Source organism: Gobio gobio (genome assembly GCF_949357685.1).
Source record: "Gobio gobio genome assembly, chromosome: 8".
NCBI lineage: Eukaryota > Metazoa > Chordata > Actinopteri > Cypriniformes > Gobionidae > Gobio > Gobio gobio.
Window position 1 is genome coordinate 17,015,196 of NC_137114.1, and position 25,430 is coordinate 17,040,625.

Below are 25,430 nucleotides of genomic sequence, written 5' to 3' on the forward strand. Positions count from 1 at the left end.
AACATTAGATGTTTGAGCCCCCTCGTAGCAAACAGTTTACATTCATATTCATAATTTACATTCATAACAAATATAATTACATTAAGCTAGGCTATATAATCTTTAACACTCTTAAATGTTGTAGCCTACATTCATACAGGCTATAGAAATGGCTGATTTGTTAAGCATATGTCTTATTAAAGAGAATTATAAGTCGTTTTATTATAACTTACTTTATTTAACTTACTGTATTCAGATTGGTTTGGTCATATCAAATAATCTTTGTGAATAATAAAGTCAATAGATGTTACCACATAAAAGTTGTTTTCTTTTCTTTTCTTTTGCTAGTGTCCCTCTGTAATCTTTTGAGTAAATATTAGATGTCCAAGCCTGAAGTCAGCCTTATATGGAGAGATGGTCACTTGGTAACTTTTAAAGATGTTGAGTGGCAACTTTCATTAACAACATGAACAAACATCACATTAAACTTCCGAAGCTTAAAATCATTTGCTAAAGCTCATTTAGTTGGACATGTCATGAAACCTTTATAAGCCTAATTCATATTTATTTATTTAATCAAAGTTAAATTTTTAAGTACAATCAGCTTGGATTTTCAAGTAATTTCAACTTAATTTACTTAATATATATTTACTAACTAAATTTTTTTTTTTAGAAGTTGAATCTTATAAAAAAGTTGTTTCGATGAGTTAAAGCAATAATGTAAAAACACGTCATAACTCATTGATCATGTTTTTTTTTTTACAGTGAAATTATTTTAATTTGTATTACAAAATTGCTCTCAATGTCACAGTAAAGAAAACAAATAAAAATGTAAATGATTCATTCATTCATTTATTTATTTTAGGTATTCACCCGATAATTTATTTTAATTTCTATTCAGAACAACTGCTCTCATTGTCATGGTCAAATCTATGGAGAAGAACAAACACACTGTAAAAAAAATATATATTTAAAAAGTAAGTAACCTGGTTGCCTTCAAATTTTGAGTTAATTGAAATTAAAAATTTGAGTCGATACAATGAACATTTGAGAATCAACATCACCCTTTATTCAAATATTAATAAAACATTTTGGAAGCATATTACGTAATTGTGTGTTTTATTTGTAATAATGCAGTGAAACATGCCAAATTGTGCTATTTTCATTTTTTAATTATTTATGTGGTTCCGATACAATAATATTTTGAGTTTCTATTTATTAAACCAATTTCCTTCATTGTATTAACTAAAAATTTTTATCTCAATGAACTAAAAATTGTAAGGCAATCAGGTTACTTATTTTTTCAAGTTAAACCAACAAAATATTTTAACAGTGCAGGAATGGAAATGTTTACTTGTTTGTTTGTTTATTTATTATTTAAATACATTTTTATTTAATTGTATTTTTCTAACAGTGTTTTTGAGGAAAACATCACTGCACTTTCTAATGTTTACAGAGTTAGAGACGTCAAATCTTTGGGAAATGTTTAGAGTTTTGTTTATTTATTTCCATATCATATGTGACCCTGGACCACAAAACATAAGGGTCATAAGGGTCTTTTTGTTTCTTTTCTTTTTTTTCCCATTGATGTATGGTTTGTTAAGATAGGACAATATTTGGATAATATTTTGGAGATACAACAATTTGAAAATCTGGAATCTGAGGGTGCAAAAAAATCAAAATATTGAGAAAATCGCCTTTAAAGTTGTCCAACTGAAGTCCTTAGCAATGCATATTACTAATAATAATACATTTTTGATATATTTACAGTAGGACATTTTCAAAATCTTAATGGAACATGATCTTTACTAATATCCTAATGATTTTTGGCACACCAAAAAAAATAATAATAATTTTGACCCATGCAATGTATTGTTGTACCACACATATACCCGTGTGACTTATGACTGGTTTTGTGCTCCAGGGTCACGTATTGAAATGATGACATGAACTAATCATCTGTTATACTGTAAGAGTGAAAAATGTGTAGCAAAAATATAAAAGTAAGTGGCCAGAAGAAAAAAATATTTGGGCACATAATCTGTACACTAATGTTTTATTTATTTAAAAATAAATTGATACAATAAAAATAGTAATATTGTGAAATACAGTTTAAAGTAACCGTTTTCTATTTTAATATATATGTTCAAATGTATTTTATTCCTGTGGTCAAAGCTGTATTTTCAGCAGCATTACTCCAGTCTTCAGTGTCACATGATCCTTCAGAAATCACTCTAATATGATGATTTGCTGCTCAAGAAACATTTATTATTATTATTATCAATGTTGAAAACAGCTGTGCTGCTGCTTCATATTTTTGTGGAAACCGTGATACAGTTTTTTTCAGGATTCTTTGATGAATTGGATGTTAAAAAGAACAGCATTTATTTAAAACAGAATTTAACTTAATTATAATGGTCTTTACTGATACACTGGAAGTCAAATTTACTTACTTTTTCTTTTGCAAGTTTTTGCACAAATTTTTTTTAAGTAAATGTAACTGAAATCATTTGGTGAAGTGATATGGAACTGTAATGCGGTCAAGACCTGCCCGAAACACCTTTAGCCGTGCGTTTCCCTAAAGAAAAAAAAATCCACACCAGTTCGCCAATCCAATCAGATTCAAGCATTTAACAGCCCCTTAGTATAAATCTACATAATAGAAGTATGTGGTGCCCTAGCCTGGTTAAAACGAGAACCATTCTCAGTAGTAACTTAAATCTAAATTTGCCAGAAGTTGTCTGGGTTTTCCCAGGCTAGTGTTGCCCACCCATAGATCATTTTTGAGTATGAATGAGTAGATTTTGAGTAGAAAATGAACTCCAGATGTCACAAAGCAGCAAGTAACTATAACCTAACAACAAAAGCAACGATACAACGGTGTAAACACCACTGGGAAACAGTGAAAAATGCAACCTTATTAATTATTCATGCCCCAGTGTGTGATGGGAACATCAATATTAGAGTAGGTAAGTGTAGAGCAGTTGAGTAGGTTTTATTTAATTTTATAACATTTGATATTCACGCTTTAATTTCTACAAGCTTAAATCGAGTACTTTGTTTCTTAAATTCTTACCTGAACTAAGTTCTTTAGGTAGAAATGACATGAACTGTAGTATTTACTTCCCCACAGAATCATTTTTATCAGTGTACTTTTGATAAAGGTGATGCATCCTTGCTAAATAAAATAAAATCTTACTAACCCTAAACTTTTGAACGGTTGAATAGTGTATACCAGTGGTTCTCAACTCCCTCGAGGTTCACTAAGGGTAAGTTTACAAGACAACGATGTACTAAAATCGGTTTTTCTTTCGGGTTTTTCACGTACAGAAATGAAGGAGCACAGATTTGCCTATGATTTCAGGCAAGTGAAAATCAGGCAGTTGGTTTAGTTTGATCAAGGTTGGAGCTCAACTCTGCAGGAAAGTGGATCTTGAGAACCCCTGGTGTGAACGTCGTTGCATCAGATAACAGGAATTGTGTCTCTTTCTGATTGTTAAAACATTGCGAAGACTGACGGGACGGTGTGTTTTATTGCTTCTTCCTCAGGTGAGGACACACAGAACCATGGTGATAACTGTATGGAGATAGGCATCCTCTTTCCAACAAGGGGAAAGGAAATATTTTTTTTGTGACATCCTCTTTTTCCACGCTCTCTTCTGGAAGTGTGTCCAATATTTAAAGACATTCGTCCAGCATGGCATCCAGCCTGACGTGCACCGGGATGATCTGGGCTCTGGTGTCCCTGCTGAGCGCAGCCGCTTCCTGCGTGGGCTTCTTCATGCCCTACTGGCTGCTGGGCTCACAGATGGATAAGCCGGTGTCCTTCGGCACTTTCCGGCGGTGCTCGTATCCCGTTCGGGATGAGGAGAGGCAGGCCACGGTCATGCTGGAGCAGTGCGGCCGCTACGCCAGCTTCCAGGGCATCCCGAGCATGGAATGGCGGATCTGTACGGTCGTGACGGGGGTCGGATGCGGCCTGCTGCTGCTGGTGGCGCTCACAGCGCTCATGGGCTGCTGCATATCAGAGCTCATCTCCAGAACCATTGGACGCGCAGCAGGGGGCATGCAGTTTCTCGGAGGTGAGGAACAGACAATATATTTACAGGTTTAGGGTGAAACTCACAAACACACGCCCTGGCCACATTTCACTCCAAAATTGAAAGGCAAAAATGAATGTATTTTCACAGTGTTACCTCAAAATTCTCAACACTGCAATGACAACATTTGGGCTGGTTTGGGGTCAGTTCAACGGTTTCCAAACATTTTTATAGTCTTATAGTAGTGTTGACGTCACTTTTAGCCAATCAGCGATCAGCAGGCAGACGTGCTCATTCATGACTAATGGGTTTTTAGCGCGATAACTTGTAGCTGGATATTCAAGTGATCGCTATGCTAAGTTGTATCTACAGTAAAGAGTGGGAAAGTGACCCGACTCTCAAAACGTGGATTACACCTGTGGTGGGAGATGGTACGAAGGCTCTTTATAAATAGGCCTATGACTTATGAATGACTTAATTGAAATCAAAGTAGTTCTGTCTGAAGTTAAAGCTCAACACAAAGGTAAGCACGTCGTTGTTGTTATTTTTTTTGTTGTCGGATTGTCCTGCAATATGGTTCAATGAATGACACATTTTGGCTGTGCATTAAATGCCTGCGAATTATGTTGCTTATTCCGATCACTTGTAACAATCGGTCTTATTGGTTGAAGTTACATGTATTAAAATGGGGTCAGATTCTACTGTGTGAGATATTGAAGTGTTTAAAAGGGTAAGACAGACAACAGAAATAAGATGAATAAATAAATTGTATTTACAATAATCACAGGGAATGTAAAACAACACAGTAAAACCAGGAAACATCAGTCTGTTAAAATCATAGAGTCCTCAAGGCCATACCCTAAAACAGTCCGTATGAGTCCCAATGTGTTGATAGTCCCAAAGTGTAAGTGTCCACCGGTGTATATACAAAGTCCACGGAAGTGATAATCCCAATTGTGCTGGAAAGGAAAGTTCAATCAATCACATGACAGGCAGACCCAATAATATTTAAAGACATACGACATAGATAAGAGGACTAAAATGGACTAAAATGACTAAGACAACATGTAAACCTATTAAAACTCTAATATACATAAAATCATTATAATATATAGAGTGGTTAAAACAAGCGTCTTGTGTGACAGTGTCACACACTTATATTGGGAACTTTTTGCACTTAAATTGGCTTATTATTACTGTTGACATTAAAAATGATGCATGTGTTTTTCCGAGGGTTAAAGTCATCGGTTAATTTCTTGATTCCCCTTTTGACAGTTTCCACATTTTAGTCATATTTGCTAATTCTCTTTAACCTCTTAAACTCTGCGGACCCTGAATCACATCATCAAGTATATACTTTCAATTTTAAATGTCTGTGAAGGAGCTCTGACCTCATATGTGGTACCATTTGAAAGCTTAGAGTCTCTACTTTCTGGAGATATGCATCACTTTGGCATTTGTTTTACACAAAGTAACTTATTTATAGGCACGATAACTACTTTTTGTTTCACGATATATCGCGATATATTGTCCCAGAAATAATTGCGATAAACGGTATTGACTATTTTATTTAATATATAATCCTAATATAACAGCATGATAATGCAAGTTGACCTAAACACTTCCAAATGACAAACTTTTAATTCTTTAGATCATGGAAATTAAGGGTAAAAAAATATATTATCCTAAATTAAAAAAAAAAATTAAAGATATAGTAAGTAAACATTTTCCCTTGTGAAGCGGCTTTAACACTCGTCATTCTGCGTTGACATTTATATGTGCGGCTTTGAAATCGAGTCCATTTGGGCTTATTCTTCCAAACTGTCTGTAGTTGTCAGAAAAACACTATAACGCCTCAAATGGCGGCTTTTTTTCACCTGTCGATAACCGCTCTGTGTATGAAGGAACTGCCCGAGAACCACTTTCGCCTCCGTCACGGAAAACATGACAGCACAATCGAGTAAAATGTTGGTGACATTCATTATCATGTAAACATAATGGGCGATATATTGCATCACAAAAAATTATTGAGGTCATGGACATACTGTGCGATATATCAATATAATGATTATTGCGACAGGCCTACTTATTTACACTAAATTACTCTGGCACCATTTCCGCCTGGATTTGGCCTATCCAAATTGAAAAGCTTCCCATGCCCACATCCAGTGGTCTCTACATACACAATTTTGGTGTCATTTTACAGGAAACCCTTTGAAGTTTCATAAACCACTGCTAAAAGTGATAAACATGTAAGTAAATGTTGTATGAGCTGTAATAACGCCCCCAAAAAAGAGACGATTTTTTATTTTTTTGGTTTTAAATTAATTTTTGAAAGTGTGTAACTCAGAAAACACTGGAAAAAGTTTTTTTGTCTGGATCATGTATGCAAGATTTATTCAAATGGTTCTAAATGGAGGAATATGACCTTTTTATGTAATTTCCATCTACCCCCATCCCCCCCTTTCCAGTATTTTCTGGAATCTAGTGGAAACAGCCCAAACTGTCTGCAGGGTGCTAGAGCTCACAGGGCCTGAGTTACACACTTTCAAAACTGAATTTATAACCCAAAAATCAAAAAGCGCCTCTGTATATGTACATGTTTATCACTTTTCTCAGTTGTTTATGTAACTTCAAAGGGTTTCCTTTAAAATGACACCAAAATTGCGTATTTAGAGACCAGTCTATGTGGGCCAAATCCAGGCGGAAATGGTCCCAGAGCGTATTTGCCCTGTTTTGGTCTGTTTTGTTTTAAGGAGATTAATAAAAAGGTTGTTGCTTATCAACCTTGACTGGTATGGCAATAACATTCTATAACATTTTGTTGGTTAAAGTTTTGGACGGGTTTTTCTTGGAGTGAGTTTTGGTGAGCTTTTGGGCTGGAAATCGTCAACCCAATCTGGCAACACTGTTTGTGTGGGACTCTCCATAGACAAAATGGTTTTTATACTGTACAAACTCTATACTCTCTCCCCTTACACTAACCCTACCCCTAAACCTACCCAAAAAAAAAAAACTCATTCAGTATGATTGAAAGCTTCAATTTAGGGGACGAGTCCCCATGAGTCTGTGTGCATTCAGGTTGAAGTCTCTAACGGGATAGAAAAACATGAACACACACACGTGACAAGACAAGCACATGGCGAACAAACACAACAAAGGCCATGTGCTCACACAAACCCACAGGACAGAAGAGCACATGGCAGACAAACACGATCATCCACCATGTGCTCAAACAGAAAACAAGACACAAGTCAGACAGAAGTGCACGGAGCACGGATGTCAGGACCCCAACACCGAAACTGAACCAAGACTAGAGCGCAGTGTCGGGATCCAGACACCATGCCCCGAACATTCAAGACACAGACACAAGAGCTCACGGCCCAGAGAACAACCCCAAAGCCGTACGCTCACACAAACACATGAGTGCCAGGATCCTGTCACCAAACTAAGAACAATCAAGGAGACAGGACCCTGACAAGGTCAACATAAGCATATATCAGGATCATTATTGGTTGATACTGATATCATTTTCTCACAATGAGCGATCTGAAATGACTCGTATTCATATTATAATAAGGTCATCGAGTACAAGCCCCTTTTTCTTTGTCTCTAGCTCAGTGAACATCGATTCCAGCCGGTGTGATTCAGGGTGCCTTTGCCTCAGCAAGGAGAGAGGGAAGGGGAACTGATTGAGTTTAGACTGGAAACTGGGGACTGTAATTCCAAACTCAGTTTGTTTAGTTCTCGCCTGCAAGGTGCCTTTTATTCGGTGCTCTGATAGTCTTGAGGGCCTGTGGCACACGACAGAGAAGGTGAAACAAATACTGTGTGGGGCGTCTTAGAATGAAGTTTTCTTTGTACCGCAGGGGCTCAAAGTGTGGAAAATTCGAATCAGGCTCTTAGACTCCTGATGTTTAAAAATGCTTTATTTCTTCATTAACCCAACCCATTTGTCTCTATTGTGTCAGCCGAAGTGACAATAGCTCATCTTCATTCTAATTAGCTTAGTGCAAACTCGCATACCAACTGCTAAGTGCACTGTTTTAAAGACAACATGAAATTAAAATGGGGCTTATTTACTTTAGAGCACATTCTTGGATTATTGTGTGCAATTTATCATTAAAATGCTTGTCAAAAATGCAATAACATCCTCTGCCTCATAAATCTTATTACTTGAAGCTCAAATAGTAAAGGATTAACATTTATGCTTTCGGCAGATGCTTTTATCTAAAAATGTTATCAGTTCATGCATTCCCTGGGAATTGAACCCATAACATTGGTGTTGCTAGTGCCAATCTTCTGCTTCCTTTCTGTTATAACGGCCTCTTTTCACTATGAATGACCTTGCTGATGGACACAGATTTGCTACATTATTGTCTTGTTGAATATGTTTCAATTGGAAATGCATTAAGAATGTAAAATGGGTTGCAAACATTGTTACATGTTCTTAAAATATAATAGCACATACGTAAGGTGTAAACCCTCCCCAAGAATGTACTTGATTATTGTAGTTTCTTGGTAACTTACTATAGCTTCATATGGTAACTACACTATAAAAATAATATGATCAATAAGATATGAAAACATGTGTTTTTGCCAAGCGGCAACCTCTTGAAGCCAATACGGAAGTGACTTAAACTGCAGTTCTTCGACTGGCCACTAGGGACAGGCTCCAGAAGTGAGCAGAATCTTATTGAGCCCCATGTTAAAATGCTTAAAATGTTAAAACTTTACAGCAGAAAAACACATGTTTACAGTCTGGTACAAATTGTGGTTTTGGTCTATACGGCTCATTTTGCCCTTCATGATAGCTGTGAGGGGGGTTAATTTTTTTATAACTCATTCGTTTAAATTATATGAAGCCTAAAAGTTCTGCATAATTAAGGGCGTGGCCACTTTGAGTGACAGGTGGATAGCCATTTATCTGCTGTCTGTTAGTAATCACGTCTCCTCAGCTCCGCCCACGTCCCGCCTCTTTGCCCATTTTCTGTTTTCCGGGAGTGATGTGCGGTGACACGCTGCCAAGATGGCACCGGCAAGCTCGACCCTACTTCAGAACCGCTCTTCAGAATCCTATGGGTGACGTCACGGACACTAAGTCCATATTTTTTTACAGCCTATGGTTTTTACATTGCATTACCTCAGTTTAAGTCAGTTTAGTAATAGTAACTGAGTCAGTAACTGAGTTACATCATTATAAAAGTAACTAATTACCAGGGAAAGTAACTACTGTTACTTTTTTTTTTTCAAATGTTCAAATATGTCCAATAACTTGGAAGCCCCCAATATTAAACATGTTAAATGAATGAATTGGACACTAAATAGAATAAATTATTATTATAAAGCATTGTACATTAATGTACACTAGTGTAATGTTGCTGTGGGACAATGTGAGAGACACCTATCAAATTCAAAACATTATTGTAAATATTATCAGTAACGGTGTGTGTGACTGTGCATATGCATGTGCATATAAAAACCGCTTCTGTGAGCTCAATTATAGTAGCGCCACATTTTATTTTCAGTAACGCTAACGGCGTTGTAACGGGAGAAACAGTAATTCGTTTGATTACTCGTTACTGAAAAAAATAATTCCGTTAGTAACGCCGTTTATCTATAACGCCGTTATTCCCATCACTGATGATTAATAAGTTATGACTACATATGTTTTTACATTGATTTAAGCAATTTTCAACTTTTAAAAATAAGTTCTACAAGATTCAACTGAAGTCAGTTTAATGTAATTTAAGTTGAAATTACTTAAACATCCATGTTGATTGTACTTAAATATTGAAGACAGCTACTTTTTTTACAGTTTAGATTTTTCTAACATATACTTTTAAAAAATACGACTGATGGACCGATGACGAGGTTCAGGCTTTATTAAGGTTATTTGCGGAGGATGAAATCCAGCAGGCTCTGGAAAGTCGCGCGCAGTCCTACGTCATGTCGGACTAATCTTCACGGTACTTTAGACCGCGACGGAAAACGCAGACAGCAACAAAACTTCCTGGGAAAAATCCGGGTAATTTTGGTAGAAACGGGGCTAAACAATTAGCATAAAACGTATTGAGATAACTTCTTCAGTTAGTTAACATAAATAGATACGATCTCCGGCTTTTAATTATAATAAAGTAGTAAATGTATTAAACTCGGAAAAGGCATTCAAAATGCTGTCTTCATTTTTCTTTGTGCAACTGAGTGCGTTCATGCGCTGTCCTCCTGTATATATCCTGCAGGTTTGCACTCATAACTATTGTGACATTAGATTGTCCCCAAAGCCAACGGTGTCAGGGCAGATTTCACCTGATCTCCAGTCAGCTATCCAGGTGCGTCATCGTGTGCTCGTGGCAGACAGCTGAGGTGTCCGCCGTCGCTTCTAACTAGCAGACAGAGGCATTTGACTTAAGAGAGACAGACACAGGGAGGTTAGAGGACTGCAGGGCTGCTGAACACATCACTTCCTGTCATGTTGCCCGTAGCACTGCCTTCATCACACAGAGTGGTCATGGCTGATGTAAGCAAGCATCATACCCCTTATCAGCAGTTTTTCACTTACAATCAATGGAAACTGACAATTAGATGTTTAGTTGTATCATAAAGCTGACGTTTTGTCTAATGAACTGACCTTGTGTTTGTGTTGGTCTGGAGAGAATATAAGTCAGGCTGAGTAGCCATTTTGAATGTCTCTATTCCAAGTTGTTTATATAATACTTTAATTCAGTAAGTATGCATTTAATTGATCTGTAAATAAATGTATAATGTTACAGAAGATTTCTATTTCAAATTAAGGCTGTTCTGAATCCTGAACACAAAAATATGAAGTAGCACAACTGTTTTCAACATTAATAATATGAAATGTTTCATTTGCACCATATATATATATATATATATATATATATTAAAATTACCATGGTATTACTACCTGAAACCATCACTCTACCATGTTACCACCACAGTACTTTTGTTAACCATGGCAGTTTGTCCCAAAACAGTATTGCTATGGTATTTAGATGGTAATGCAAGGTACTTTTGAGTATATGCTACTATGATGTCCAAAAATATAGCATTACTGTGGTCTTCTTACCATGGTAAATGTTCAAAAAAATCACAGCCCCATACATTTTTGGGGCTGTTTACATGACACCGTTTTCAACTAAAAACACAAACTTTTTATGCTTTTTGGCTGTTCATTTACACTGAAAAAAAAGCCTGAAAAAGCGAACTTTTGAAAACGGGTTTAAAAGTGCAAGTTTTTGGAAACAATACCGTTATTGTCTTAGTGTAAACAACAAAAACGTGAATTTGTGAAAACCGTGACATCATGCGCAGGAGTATGGTATGTTCAGTCTACATCGCCACCTATTGGCCTGGCATGAAAAATACAGCGTTTTTTTCACAATCCGTGTGAATGGGGATCATTCTTTTGACCAGTGTTAAAGGGGTGGTAAACCACGATTTCACTATTCTAACTTTAGCTAGCGTGTAATGTTGCTGCTTGAGCATAAACAACATCTGCAAAGTTACAACGTTCAAAGTTTAAAGCAAAGGGAGATATTTGCTTTTAAAGAAATCAGTTTCTAAGAACTACAGCAAACGGCCAGTAGGCGACTACACACATTCCTCCAGGGTTGGTGACATCACCAGGCTCAATATTTACATAAACCCCTCCTCCGAGAATATTAAATAAGGGGGGGTGAGGCCATTTTGTATCGCGGCGCTGTTGTGGTATAGTTAGGCTGGAGTGTTGTTGCCGCGATGCCGACGAAACGCTGTTATTTTCATCCGGATTGCAGGTCTGGGGTACTTGCTTTGTTCAGCCTTCATAGGGACAGGGGTGCGTTGCAGAGCGTTTAACATACAGCATGTTATATGCACGTGTGTTTGAGACGGGGAACAGGCGTGTGCGGGGCTCCCTGCAGCACATCTCACGGAGGAAAACATCCACCGTCTTCGCGATTTCAATGCCGGATTTGCACAACGTCAGCTGCGTGAAAAAAACACTGCCAGTGCGTGGATGCACGACGCGCGCGCTGCACATTTCACGGAGGACAACACAAACTTCCACAAACTTCGCGAGTTCAATACAGGATATGCACAACGGCTTGTCCTGAAAGCTGGATTTACAAACAGAAGCTGTTCACGGGCCACAACCTGTAAGTCTGATTTATTTTTCATCGATGTGTTTTCCTGTAATAGGTTGTAGCAAGGAAGTAAACAGATGACAACACTGTTCTGCAAACCAGTCTGTTAAATGCTCATTCATACTTAACGTTATCCGACGAACACCTAACGTTACAAACACTAACGTTAAAATCTCAACAGCGAACTTGGCATTAGTGTAAATGATTCTTTGATTAGAGCTTTTATGTATTGTTTATCTACAGGCATGCTAAACATGGTTCTGTGTGTGATTTGGCTAACTTACTTGTAAAGCCAGTGCTTAGTGTTCGTTTTGGGTTAGTTCTTGCGACAGATATTTGGCTATAATCGTTCTAAAAATACAAAAGTTAAAGTGCCATTCAGTAGCGATCATTATAGATCCGCAGTGTTTACTCTTGAGGACTGAACAGGTTCTGCTCGATCATCTTCACTCAAATGTTCTGGGTCTGATTCGGGCTCATATGGTTTTATTGACGCCGTTGTTTCTAATACTGACCAAAGCACAGTCTACCGGTAAAGGTAAGGGGTGTGACGTTTCCGACAAACGTGCACTGCGGTTAGCGAATCACAACACACTTTTTTAATTTCGTTGACGAATAATTTTCGTCAACAACCTTTTTTCACTGACGAAAACGAGACGATAATTAAATAAAAACTAGTGTTGGATGACAAAAACTATGACGGAACTATTCCGACTGTCTCTTGAACTGACAATTTAACATCATTTTGTTTTTGACATTAAAAATACACGAAAGAGAGCTCAATTCACGTTTTTGTTTATTTTTTAAAAACATCTAGTTTTTATAACTTTGTATTTCTGTTTTAGTTAGTAGGCCATATCAGGTTAAGCTAAAGCTTCAAATAAGTTTGTTTATTTATTTATTTCAGTTAACATTTATTTAATTTCAAGTAATGAAGTTTTTTTTATGATTTTAGTTAGCCATTATAACCCTGATACTTTATTGAATATGTGTCAAATACTGGTCTTTCCTCCTGACTATGAATTAAATGGGAATTAAATTAAATACAGTTTTTTGTGTAAGCAAAAACTAATATATAATGCGTGACTTTTAATTATAAACAAGCTCGAAATACACTGAGACTCTTATTTTGAAATGTATGCGCCTTACTATTGCAGTTGCAGGAGCTCATTCAAGTTCAGATGAAAATGTCAGTTCAAGTGACAGTCGGTTATGTAATGCTTAATGCTTAATGTATTACAATTGAACTAAACTCATTAGATATTAGGAGACTAAAACTACTGTAGATTTAGTCTACTAAATATCATAGGATTTTAGTCGACTAAATCTACAGTAGTTTTAGTCTCCTAATATCTAATGAGTTTAGTTAAATTGTAATAATAAAACTAGACTAAAACTAAAAACAATTCAGGTGACTAAATATTGAGGATAATAAAGGCCTTCTGAAGTGAATCGATGTGTTTTGTGTAAGAAAAATATCCATATTTAACACATTATAAAGTAAAATATCTAGCTTCCGCCAGACCGCCTTCCGTATTCAACTAACGGAAAAGGCATAACTGGCGCAGCGATGACTTAGCGTAAGTGTTTTGAACTGCGAGAGGCGTTACACTTTCTTTGTAAGTTGAATTTTTACTGTATTATTACCATATGAGACCAACACTTTACTATGATACTGCTACTGTACTTTGTTTATGTCCAGAAACCATGTTATTACATATTGAAAGGGTAATATATGGTACTTAATGAGATACCACGTCTAAAAAACATGGTATTACCATCCTATTGTCATGTAAGTGTAGATAGGACAGTGTGGTCATCATTTAAGGTTTATAGAATTGTTGTTTATGAGTTTCAGGAAGTTAACAGAGCGTTGGAGAGCAGCGGCTGAACTCTTGACATCGAACTATAGCCGCATGAGCTGAAGCGTGGCGTTAAATTGGAGTATGCGGGACTGAACAAGAGAGAATGAGAGACGTGAAAAGCACCAGACAGGGGTTAAGAGAAAAACGAGCGACCCAATGAGAGAGAGAGAGAGACGGAACAGTACACTGATGTTAAATCACTGGACCGCAGCTTGTCCTTGCCAATTGAGTCCCTTTCATTTGTATTGTGGTGTGTTAATGAGTGCTGTCTGGCAGCGTGGGCTCTGAGCAGCGGGGCTTTGGCAAAGACAGCACCTCCCTGCGGCTCACATTGATTCATCTGATGCCCATTTTACTGATAATGAGCTTGATAAGCCCTTTATGTGTCACCAAAAGCATCTTTGATTAGAGTCCTCCTCTTGCCCTCTTGTTAGAAAGTCTATCTTTGTTCTTTCAGAGACGGTTGATGTTCCGCTTGTGATGTGAAGTACTGGAAAGCCCTTCCAGAATTGCGCAGTTCTCATCTATTGTAATTCAATGGTTGCTTGTCATGGGCTAGTTGGTCAGAAATGCATCAAGGTTATTTTATAAATTGACAATGCATGAATTATGGGGGACTGGGAGCACCACTTTTATAGTCTACTCTATAATTCAAAACTGCTCTAATTGATTATTACTATTAATAATGTAAATAGACAATACCTCTCAAAAGTTTGTTTTTAATGTCATCAAGGCTGCATTTATTAACAAAAATACAGCAAAAACAGTAATATTGTGAAATATTATTACAGTTTAAATTAACTGTTTTCAATAAAAATTTTTAAAAATGTAATTTATTCCTGTGATCAAAGCTGTATTTTCAGCATTATTACTGCAGTCTTCAGTGTCACATGATCCTTCAGAAATCACTCAAATATCATATTTTGATGCTCAAGAAACATTTATGATTATTATCAGTGTTGAAAACTATTTGTGTTGCTTTGTGTTTCGGTGAGCAGAAGAGACTTCCTATTTTCTCTTGTTGTTCCAAGCCTGTTGTTATTGTTAATTAAACAAAATCTAACAATATTAAAAATACTTTTTGTTATTTGAAATAAAGCTGAAATCAAATGAAAGATAAACATTAGATGAAAAACTTCAAACTCAAATGAAAATGTTTTGGCAACTACAGTAACTGAAATAGAACAAGTTTAAATTGAAGTACTAAAACTGTAATACAAATATTTTTAAGCTAAATAGAAATATACAAAATGACAAAATCACACAACAAAATTGCTAAAACTTAAACTAAAATGAAAATTAAACTTAAAAATATACAAATAAAAGCTAATTTGATATATTGTATTGCTATTATTATAATTATATTGTAATTTTATAGTGCTGTCAAATAGATTAATCACGATTAATCAAGATTAATCGATTTGACAGCACTATAAAATTACAATATCATTCAGAATAAAAGTTTGTTTACCTAATATATGTGTGTGTACTGTGTATAATTGTTATGTATATATAAATACACACATGTGCATGTATATATTTAAGAAAAAAATATATATATAACTACTAAAACTGTAATACAAATATATTAAAGCTAAATAGAAATATACAAAATGACAAAATCACACAATAAAATTGCTAAAACTTAAACTAAAATGAAAATGAAACTTAAAAATATAAAAATAAAAGCTAATTTGATATATTGTATTGCAATTATTATAATTATATTGTAATTTTATAGTGCTGTCAAATCGATTAATTACGATTAATCGATTTGACAGCACTATAATTTTACAATATCATTCAAAATAAAAGTTTGTTTACCTAATATGTGTGTGTACTGTGTATAATTGTTATGTATATATAAATACACACATGTGCATGTATATATATATATATATATATATATATATATATATATATATAAAAAAAAATATATATATATATATATATATATATATATATAAAATATACACATGCAAATATTTCTTAAATATATACATAAATGAGTGTGCATTTATATATACATAATTATACACAGTACACATACTATACATATATTATGTAACACAAACCTTTATTTTGGAAGCGATTAATCACGGTTAATCAATTTGACAGCACTTGTGGGATAATTGCATTGTGGGATGAACAGGTCAAAATTTAGTTCAACCGTTTCCGATTCCATCTGATTCACGAACTGGAATATGACATATGACTTATAATTTGGTCTGTTTACACAAATCTATCAAATCGCTAATCACAAATCGCTAAAAGTTAATCAGTGGATTACATGTGATCAATTGTCCAATGTCATTTCTTTTAAAATCTTAAAAAATATATATATTACCATATTTTTATATTTAACTGCATTGTAAAAGATTAATTAAATATAATTTTTTTGTTGAATATGCAAATGTGATTTATATACATTATTCTTTTTCTCTATTCAAAATATGGCCTTTCTTAATAATGTCCCTGGATTACAAATGTACCAGCATGTGTCCTTTTGCCCAGGATAAAGATAAACAGGCATGGATAATTGCTTTGTTTATGTGTGTTAATGTGTGTTTGTTTGTATGTATGTGTTTGCCAGCTGGAATTGAACCAATAAAACCTAATGTAAATCCTCCTCGGTCAAACTAATGGACATATTACTCAGGCGCTGTAGTGGATTTGAATTAATTTTAATTTCAATTCTGCATATCACTAAAGAAAAGGTATTATCATGTTTTTTGGACAAGTACATTTGGACTAAATACTGGGGATCAGAGAAAAGGTTCTTCCTGCTATGGTGTGTATTGTGTGCTTTTAGCTAAAAGACGGTAGACCAATGAGTCATTGGGAGAATTGCTCATCATGAGTCAATTGTTCATGAAAGCACAGAAATTATCCACATTTTTCCCTTTCATGTTTAAACTTTTGGATTATAGATTTATCTGTCTGCCTGACATCCCCGTTTGACACGTCCTGTTCGCCGTGATGAAACAAGCAAGTGACTCATTGTTGGGTGCTTTTTGATTCAAACTGAGATGAATTGCTGACTGTATGCTGTTTGAAAGGGGTCAAATAACTTGTATTGAGCAGTTGATTGGTGTTGGGGCAGTCAAAATATACTGAGTCATATCCGAATAAAATGCTTTCTTCTGTGATGGGTGAAGTTATTGCCCTTTGTTCAAACTGAAAAAAAAAGCTTGTGTGGAAATTTGAGTTCACATTTTCAGTTACAGCTCTGAAAAGAACATTATTGCTCTTTATACTTCCATTGATAGACATGTGGACATTATATATATATATATGTCCACTAAGGGGCCTACACTAAGGGGCCTAAAGTGTGCCAAGAAAACATCCCCCACACCATTACACCACCATCACCAGCCTGCACAGTGGTAACAAGGCATGATGGATCCATGTTCTCATTTGGTTGACGCCAAATTCTGACTCTACCATCTGAATGTCTCAACAGAAATCGAGACTCATCAGACCAGGCAACATTTTTCCAGTCTTCAACTGTCCAATTTTGGTGAGCTTGTGCAAATTGTAGCCTCTTTTTCCTATTTGTAGTGGAGATGAGTGGTACCCGGTGGGGTCTTCTGCTGTTGTAGCCCATCTGCCTCAAGGTTGTGCGTGTTGTGGCTTCACAAATGCTTTGCTGCAGACCTCGGTTGTAACGAGTGGTTATGTCAGTCAAAGTTGCTCTTCTATCAGCTTGAATCAGTTTCGCCCACAGGACTGCCGCATACTGGATGTTTTTCCCTTTTCACACCATTCTTTGTAAACCCTAGAAATGGTTGTGCGTGAAAATCCCAGTAACTGAGCAGATTGTGAAATACTCAGACCGGCCCGTCTGGCACCAACAGCCATGCCACGCTCAAAGTTGCTTAAATCACCTTTCTTTCCCATTCTGACATTCAGTTTGGAGTTCAGGAGATTGTCTTGACCAGGACCACACCCCTAAATGCATTGAAGCAACTGCCATGTGATTGGTTGATGAGATAATTGCATTAATGAGAAATTGAACAGTTGTTCCTAATAATCCTTTAGGTGAGTGTATATATATATATATATATATATATATATATATATATATATATATATATATATATATATATATATATATATATATATATATATATATATATATATATATATATCATATATATATATTACAAATTTACTAATTCATGTATATCAATTTCCTCATTTTGATTTTTTAAACTAAAACAATTACTAAACAAGGGAATACATTTTACATTGTAGCCACGATTTACTTAAAACAAGGAAACAGATTAGTAAAACGTGCTGACTTATTAGTAAGTCATGGGAACTAATTGTTTATATGTGGCTACAAAATAAATATATTTTCACGCATGTCATGTCTCCGTACTACGGGGTCGGGCCATTAAACAACATTTTTGTGGTCTGTGTAAAGTTTTAAAAATGTGATGAACAATGTTGGGGGTAACGCATTACAAGTAACTTGATTAACGTAATCCGATTACTTTTTAGGTAACTAATAGAGTAACGCATTACTTTCAAATCTACAAAATATCTGAGTTACTTTTTCAAATAAGTAACGCAAGTTCCCTTGTTTTTTGTAACACAAGGTACTTTGTCGATGTGGCGTTGTGTGAACATGATGATTATTGTAGTTCTGGACTAAATGTGAACATGTATTTACTCATCTCATTCACACATTAACACATTCAGTATTCCTCAAAAGGAATAAAAACAGTGAAATGCAAACTCAGAATATTACGCACACCTGCAATAACTAAATGTTCAATTACACAAATATACTTTATGTATTTAATCTCACTTTATTAAGCAATTTCTTTGCCACTGATCTTCTATGGTATAATTCAACCATACGAACTGGCAAAATATCACATCTGTGTTTCATTTTTGTTTTTATTGCTGAAGTAAAGAGTCTGCATCTGAAGACTTATCAGGCAATGCTCAGGCAGCGTTTGCGCATGAATGTACCTCACAAAACTGATTTCAGACAGACTTCTGAGGCAGCGTAACGGTGTAAAGATCTACAACCAAATTGTAAAATGTAATTTATTCCTGTGATCAAAGCTCAATTTTCTCACATGATTTCTGATTATTATCAATGTTGAATGTGTTGCTTATTATTTTTGTGGAAACTGTGATAGATTTTTTTCAGGATTCTTTTGATATTTATTTGAAATAGAGATTTTACAACATTATAAATGCCTTTACTGACACTTTTGATCAATTGAACGCATCCTTGTTAAATGAATAAAAGTATTAATTTAATTTAAAAAATCTTACTGGCACGTTATCGTTCGATTATCGGCCGTTAACCAATATAATGCACCAATATAACGTACAACAAAAATCCCCACTTTTGACTTATTTTATTGTATTTTAAACATTTTGGGCATGTTTTCTGAAAGGTTAGCTTGTTGCAGGTATGACATGATTGGCAGCTGGTCTTGTGTGATTCCACCTCTTCATTTGCGCTTGACCGTGTGCTGTTTGTCTTTCATTTCTGTCGTTTACTAGCTCTCTTTCTTTCCCTTCTAAACTTTTCAATTACCCACGTTCAGGAGGTCTTATCTCTGTGTGACCTGATCTCCAGCCCTCTATTTCAGCTCTCTTTAACCTCTTTCACTCACAGCTCTGTCACCCATGGGGTAGTCGAGCAGCTCGAGAGAGGACGAGAGAATAAAATAGAAGCAAAAGAGGAAGAGAGAGCTTGCGACAGCATAGAGAGAGAGAGAGAGAGAGAGAGAGAGAGAAACACCGGCTCACGGTGGAATGTCCAGCTTAAGCAAAGATTTATTTCAGACAAACAGGAAGTCTGGCCTGGCAAAGGACAGGCCGGAAGTGTTATTTCAGCGCTTTGGGTTGTTAAGTCCTTGTTTTCAGCAGCACGGGGTCGAGCGCAGCACACCGCTGTACCACCTCACACTCAGCACTCCGCAAAATGAACCTCGCTGACATAAGGGGATTGTTATTGCACAGCCAACCCTAAAATGAAAGGAGCAGTAGTGGGGAAAATTTGTTTCATAGCTGATTTATGGACCGTGCTTTCGGGTTTCTGTTTTATGGAAGTAAACTATGGGTTTGAGAAAACGAGAGTGTCTGAGGTGAAGGTGGATCATTAAAACAATTCAAAGCTCTTTCAGCTGATGTATAGAAGCGTTTTACCTGTAATTGACATATTTATTATGAAATCACCTTGGGCAGAAAAGCTCAGGGCCGATGGGAATGTGCTGTAATAAAGCAATAAGCAGAGAGGCTGTGCGTTACAGCGATTTTATTATGAATAAAGGGTGTTGTTAGGCTCGACGCCGATTGATTTGTGTTACAGGGACAATGATATGAAGCAGGTTTTTTTAAATTATTTTTTTTAGATCTGTTCAGTGTGGTTTTTGGCAACTAAAACTAAAATAAAACATAAATATTAGATGAAAAACTTTTTTAAAAAAAGTAAAAATTGATCAAAAGAGATGTTGCCTTGGAAAGTATAATACAATTAAGTATACAATAACTAAAACTGAAATAAATATAAATACATCTTAAATTTAAATATAAAAGCTAATACTTAAATGACACTGGACCTATTAATATACCACATTAAGAATACACTTCACAATGACTTGAAAATGATGAACATATTTTTAGTAAAAAAGTCATTTTGAACAAGAAACAAAAAAAGATTATAAATGAATAAATGTCAGGGTGAAACAACTTTTCTGATATTATAATGTAGAAAATGCAGACAGAAAATTTGCAAACAAACCAAGTTTGGCATATTCTTTATTTTATTTTTTCAAAGCTGTTGCAGAAACAGACATAACAGGAAATAATACAAATATTTTGTGACAAAGCAAGCTCTGACAGTGATTATGATGTTTATTGATTAATATGTAATTATTAATTCATATTGGTTAGTTTTTATTACATTAAAAATATATTTAACAAAAAACAACCAATATGAATATTTATTTATTTTTACAACCAATATTTATTAATTTATACAACAGTCCTTTATGGTTCTCAAATCTGATTGGCCGAGAGCATTCCCCCAGTATCAGCACTGGAACCGTTTCACAGGTTGTATCACTCCACTTGCAACATTTCTCACAGAGAGTGTCATGGCGGACGAACAAACCACCATACATTTACAAATACGACTGTTACTGTGTCATGGAATGTAGTTTTTAGAGTTTTTTTAGGCAGGAATGTACTTATTTAGACCAAAATTGCGACTTATATATAAACATAGCGCATATTTGACAATTTGTTTAGATGTTTTCGAAAATTGAGCTCCAGGCCGCTCAGCGCTCATGTACCCGCAGAGAATATCTTCATCTCGGCCAGTCCTTGGGGAATTTGCAGCTGGCTCTTATGTACATAGTTTAAACATGAGATATTAATCATTTTGGGTATATTAAGCGGGCAATCTTTGGTCGTATTAATCTACTCTCTCAATTTTCTTATTTATTTACACACTTGTGCCTCAACTTTTCTTGAAAATAGTACAAAAGTTTCATATGGTCATGTGTGATATGGATCATTTGTATGGTGCTTTTTGTAAATTTTAGGGTTTGGCAGCTTCAGTCTCCATTCACTTTCATTACATGGAAAAGAGCAGCTAGGTTTTTGCCCTACCCACAATGACTCCATGTAAGATGACAGGAGCACTGTTGTGACCACTGCTCTAGTGAAATACGGTCCTGCCCAGAGCCCCGACAGCGCAGACATCTGTCACTGCACAGGGAGGGAGAGGAAGACACTTCAGCCACCGCACCACCTCGCTCAGTTTACTCTACAGCAGCGGAACACGGCCGTATGTTCAAGCATACTTTACACCTGGTTTTAACATCCGTTTCAGGTGATCCAAAAACAAGGGGACGGTGCTAATTACAGGTGATCATCCAACACAAATTCTAATACCAAGTGTGAACAGGACGTAAGCTGACAGATCCTTAAATATCTCTCTATTGCCTAAAAGGAGGATTTCACTCTGGAATAAAGGTGTGTTCACATAGTGCAGATTAAAACAAACTCTGGTGCGATTGCTATGTTAGTGCGGCTCATTTGAATAAGTGTGAACGCTGCCATCTGAACCCTGGTTCGCACCAAACAAGCGGACAGAGACCGCTGAAAAGGTTTGTCTTGTTCCTCTTCCAGACGATCTCGGCAACACAGACCAAAGACATTCAGGGCCCTATTTTAACTATCTGAGCACATGGTCTGAAGCGAATGGAGCAGGTGCACTTAGGACGTGTCTGAATCCACTTTTTATAGTTTAAAGACAGAAAAACAGTCGGGCCAAAAGGGTTGTACCTAGTCTCTTAATGAGTCATGGGTGTGTTTTGAGCGTAACGTGCCATAAACCAATCAGAGTCTCATCTCCCATTCCCTTTAAAAGCCAGTTGTGCTCATGTCATGCCGAATTTGCGAGCGGAAAGAGTGGAATCCTTTTATTTTTAATATTTAAAAATGTTTGTGTGCTACTGCGCGTCCCTGTATGTGTAACAGGCAGAGTGTACACGTTGTGCACCCGCCTATAGGCGCATATTACTAACACGCCCTTTGAATAACACAAAAAATACTGCGACTTTAAACCAGGTTTGTGTTGGTCAATGGCGCAGTCGTTTTCAGTTCCTCAAAATAGCAACGCGCCAACAATGCGCCTGAACACACCTGGTTTTCAGACCAGCACGCCCATGAGTGCATTTGCTATTTAAACAACGTGGCGCTGAACGTGAAAATGATAACTTCATGGGGCTGAAACTAGCAAAAAACACTTGCTAAAAACACCTGGCGTCGCATTGCGCCGGGTGTATGATAGGGTGTATGATTTGACATAATGTCAAAAGATGCAACCCTAAAAATGACAGAATGCTCACGCACACCTGTTTTTTTCTCGTCATAGTCGCAAGTTTGCCGGCATCAGAACCACGTCTCCACACAGCAGATCTTTTTTTGTGTGTGTGACGGAGGGATTCCTGTCGCTGTTTTGACTCCTTTACACATTTTCTCAGCTGGTCAGAATAACATCATATCGTCGCTGTCCGATGAAAACCACGTATGTCCATTTTGCCGATTTTGAGATTTTTCGACGGATTGAATGTCCAGATTAATTTCCGTATACAGTATGCTTCACATATCTAAATGGCCAATGAAAAGTTGTGAAATCATGTCATCTGATTTTCACGTATATCCATTTGGTGTCAAAGCTGTCAATCACGCCGAGTATCTCCCGCCCTGTGGAAGCATCTCGCCGGTCTCGTGAAGTTTCATCGAAGCTCAGCACTGGATAGCCGAAAGTATGACATTGAAGCTCTCCACAGATTAGTTCTAATCTAGTTCTTCACAGATTAGTTTGCTTGCTAGTGTGTAAATAAACTCGGTCTCATTGATAATATTCAAACTTTTTTTCCTTAGTCAAACTGATCAAATTATAGCCTGTGATTGTGACTAGAACATGCCTCATTCATACTGCTATCACCGCTTGCCAGAGGCTGAGAATGTCCAGCACGTATTCCTCTGTCAATATGAAACGCGACTTGGCCATTCTAATTAATGATCGGAAGAACGCGTATCGACCACCGTTACTGTAAAATATGCACGTATGTCCATTTAAACTCAATTTTGGTCAAATGTGGGTTATATCATTACACTGGCATGAATATGGTTACATGTAAAGATGCCGTACCAAGTATGACAACGCTACATTCAACTGCTTTTGAAATACGGTGTTTTTTTCACTTCCTGAAAAGTAACCGTTTTGGACATACGTGAGTTTCATCGGGCAGCGACGATATGTAGGCTACACACATACAACGATCGGATTCGGTATGTTTTTCCAGAAAATATACGTCATAAAATATTTGTTTCGTTTTGTATGTTTAGGTTCGGTGTTAAAAATGACAGTTTGAATGCTAAGCGTACCAGGACTAAATGTATAATTTTCTTTTTTTGGTCTGAACCAAAAGAACCTAGCCTGGATGCCAGCCGAATTTAGCCCCGCCGACAACATTTGAGGTCGGGAAGTCCGGTCTGGACTTGAGCCGTTGTGGAGCAACTATGCTCGAGCCAGAGCTGTTCGGACCAATCAAATTGTCAGGGCGGGCTTTATACGATGATGGACAGATGATAAACAGTAACGTAATCATCCACATCACCTAAGAGCGCTTGGGCTGAATTCGTTCTAATCCTAAACGGAGAACTTGTTCGTATATGCATTCACCTTTACTATTTCTCTCAGAAATGATGATCGTGTATCCTTATATTCTTTTTACCAGCAAAGATCATTTACACTCTTTTTCTTCTTCTTCTACTTCTTCCAGCGTGCGTGCAGTCGAGTTCTATTGACAACTATGCGTCGCTCCGTTGCTCTGATTGGTCGTAGGTCTATCCATTTCAGTGCAGAGGCATTTTCTTTCCTGGTTTGGTTGAAACACGCCCCATAATCACAGCCCAATTGACTAGAATCAGACTCATATTCTGACTAGAATCTGAGTATGAGGACGTCAGGCTAAAAAGAACCAAGAGAACTGAACTTCAGGTCGTTTTAAAGGTCTGTGCGACTGGTTTGAGCCCAGTCATTTTAGAGGTGTCGGTGTGACCTGCTGTGATGCAACTCCACAGGGCTGAAAGAGAGATGCCGTTTTGGGGGCAAATCTCAGTGTTGTTTGGCCAGAGCCCAGCTAGAGCTGCATTATGTTGGGGAATAAACTGTGTGTGTCGGATTTGTCAAGAAGCTCACATTTCAAGGAGTTCTCAATTATGTTTAATAAAAGTATCAACTTTTCAAGTTCAAGTTTATTATATTTATAGAGCACATTTAAAACAACCTTGGTTGACCAAAGTGCTGTACAAAAATTACCTATGTCCAATACTGAAATGTAAAAATAGACATTCACAAGACATTAAACGCACAAGAAAACGATATGTTTTCAAAAGACTTTTGAACTCAGATACTGTGAGTGCAATTTTGATAGATTTAATCCATAACTTTGGGCCAGCTACAGCCAGGGATCTGTCCCCCATGCATCTCAGTCTAGATCTGGGTACCCATAATAGGTGACTAGTCTCAAACTTTTATCTGATGTTTCTCTTAAAATAGCTTGATGCAAATAAGACAACTGTAATTGGTATTAGAAGAATTTGAGCTCATATTGCAGGCTTTGGTTTGTTGAGCACAGTATGAGACATTGTTGAGATCTCTTCTAAAGTTATAGAAGAGACACGTTACAAATTTTGGTGTTGGGAGAATTTGTTGAGAAATATTTGAGTTCATATTGAGAAATCGACTTATTACCGCAGACTTTGGAGTCTGAGCACAGTATGAGACATTGTTGAAATATCTTCAAAAACTCTAGAGAAGACTCATCTGAGAATTTGGTGTTGGAATA

The 25,430-nt window shown here is 36.4% G+C and overlaps 1 protein-coding gene across 1 annotated transcript in view; it reads left to right on the plus strand.

Annotated features, from left to right (window-relative positions):
- Nucleotides 1-25,430, plus strand: part of LOC307130606 (LHFPL tetraspan subfamily member 6 protein) — a 129,991-nt gene that overhangs the window by 452 nt on the left and 104,109 nt on the right. Inside the window, exon 2 of the mRNA XM_079823675.1 lies at nucleotides 3,529-4,061. Coding sequence (XP_079679801.1) covers nucleotides 3,677-4,061 — 385 coding nt within the window. The 5' untranslated portion in view covers nucleotides 3,529-3,676. The remainder of the gene's footprint in view (nucleotides 1-3,528; nucleotides 4,062-25,430) is intronic.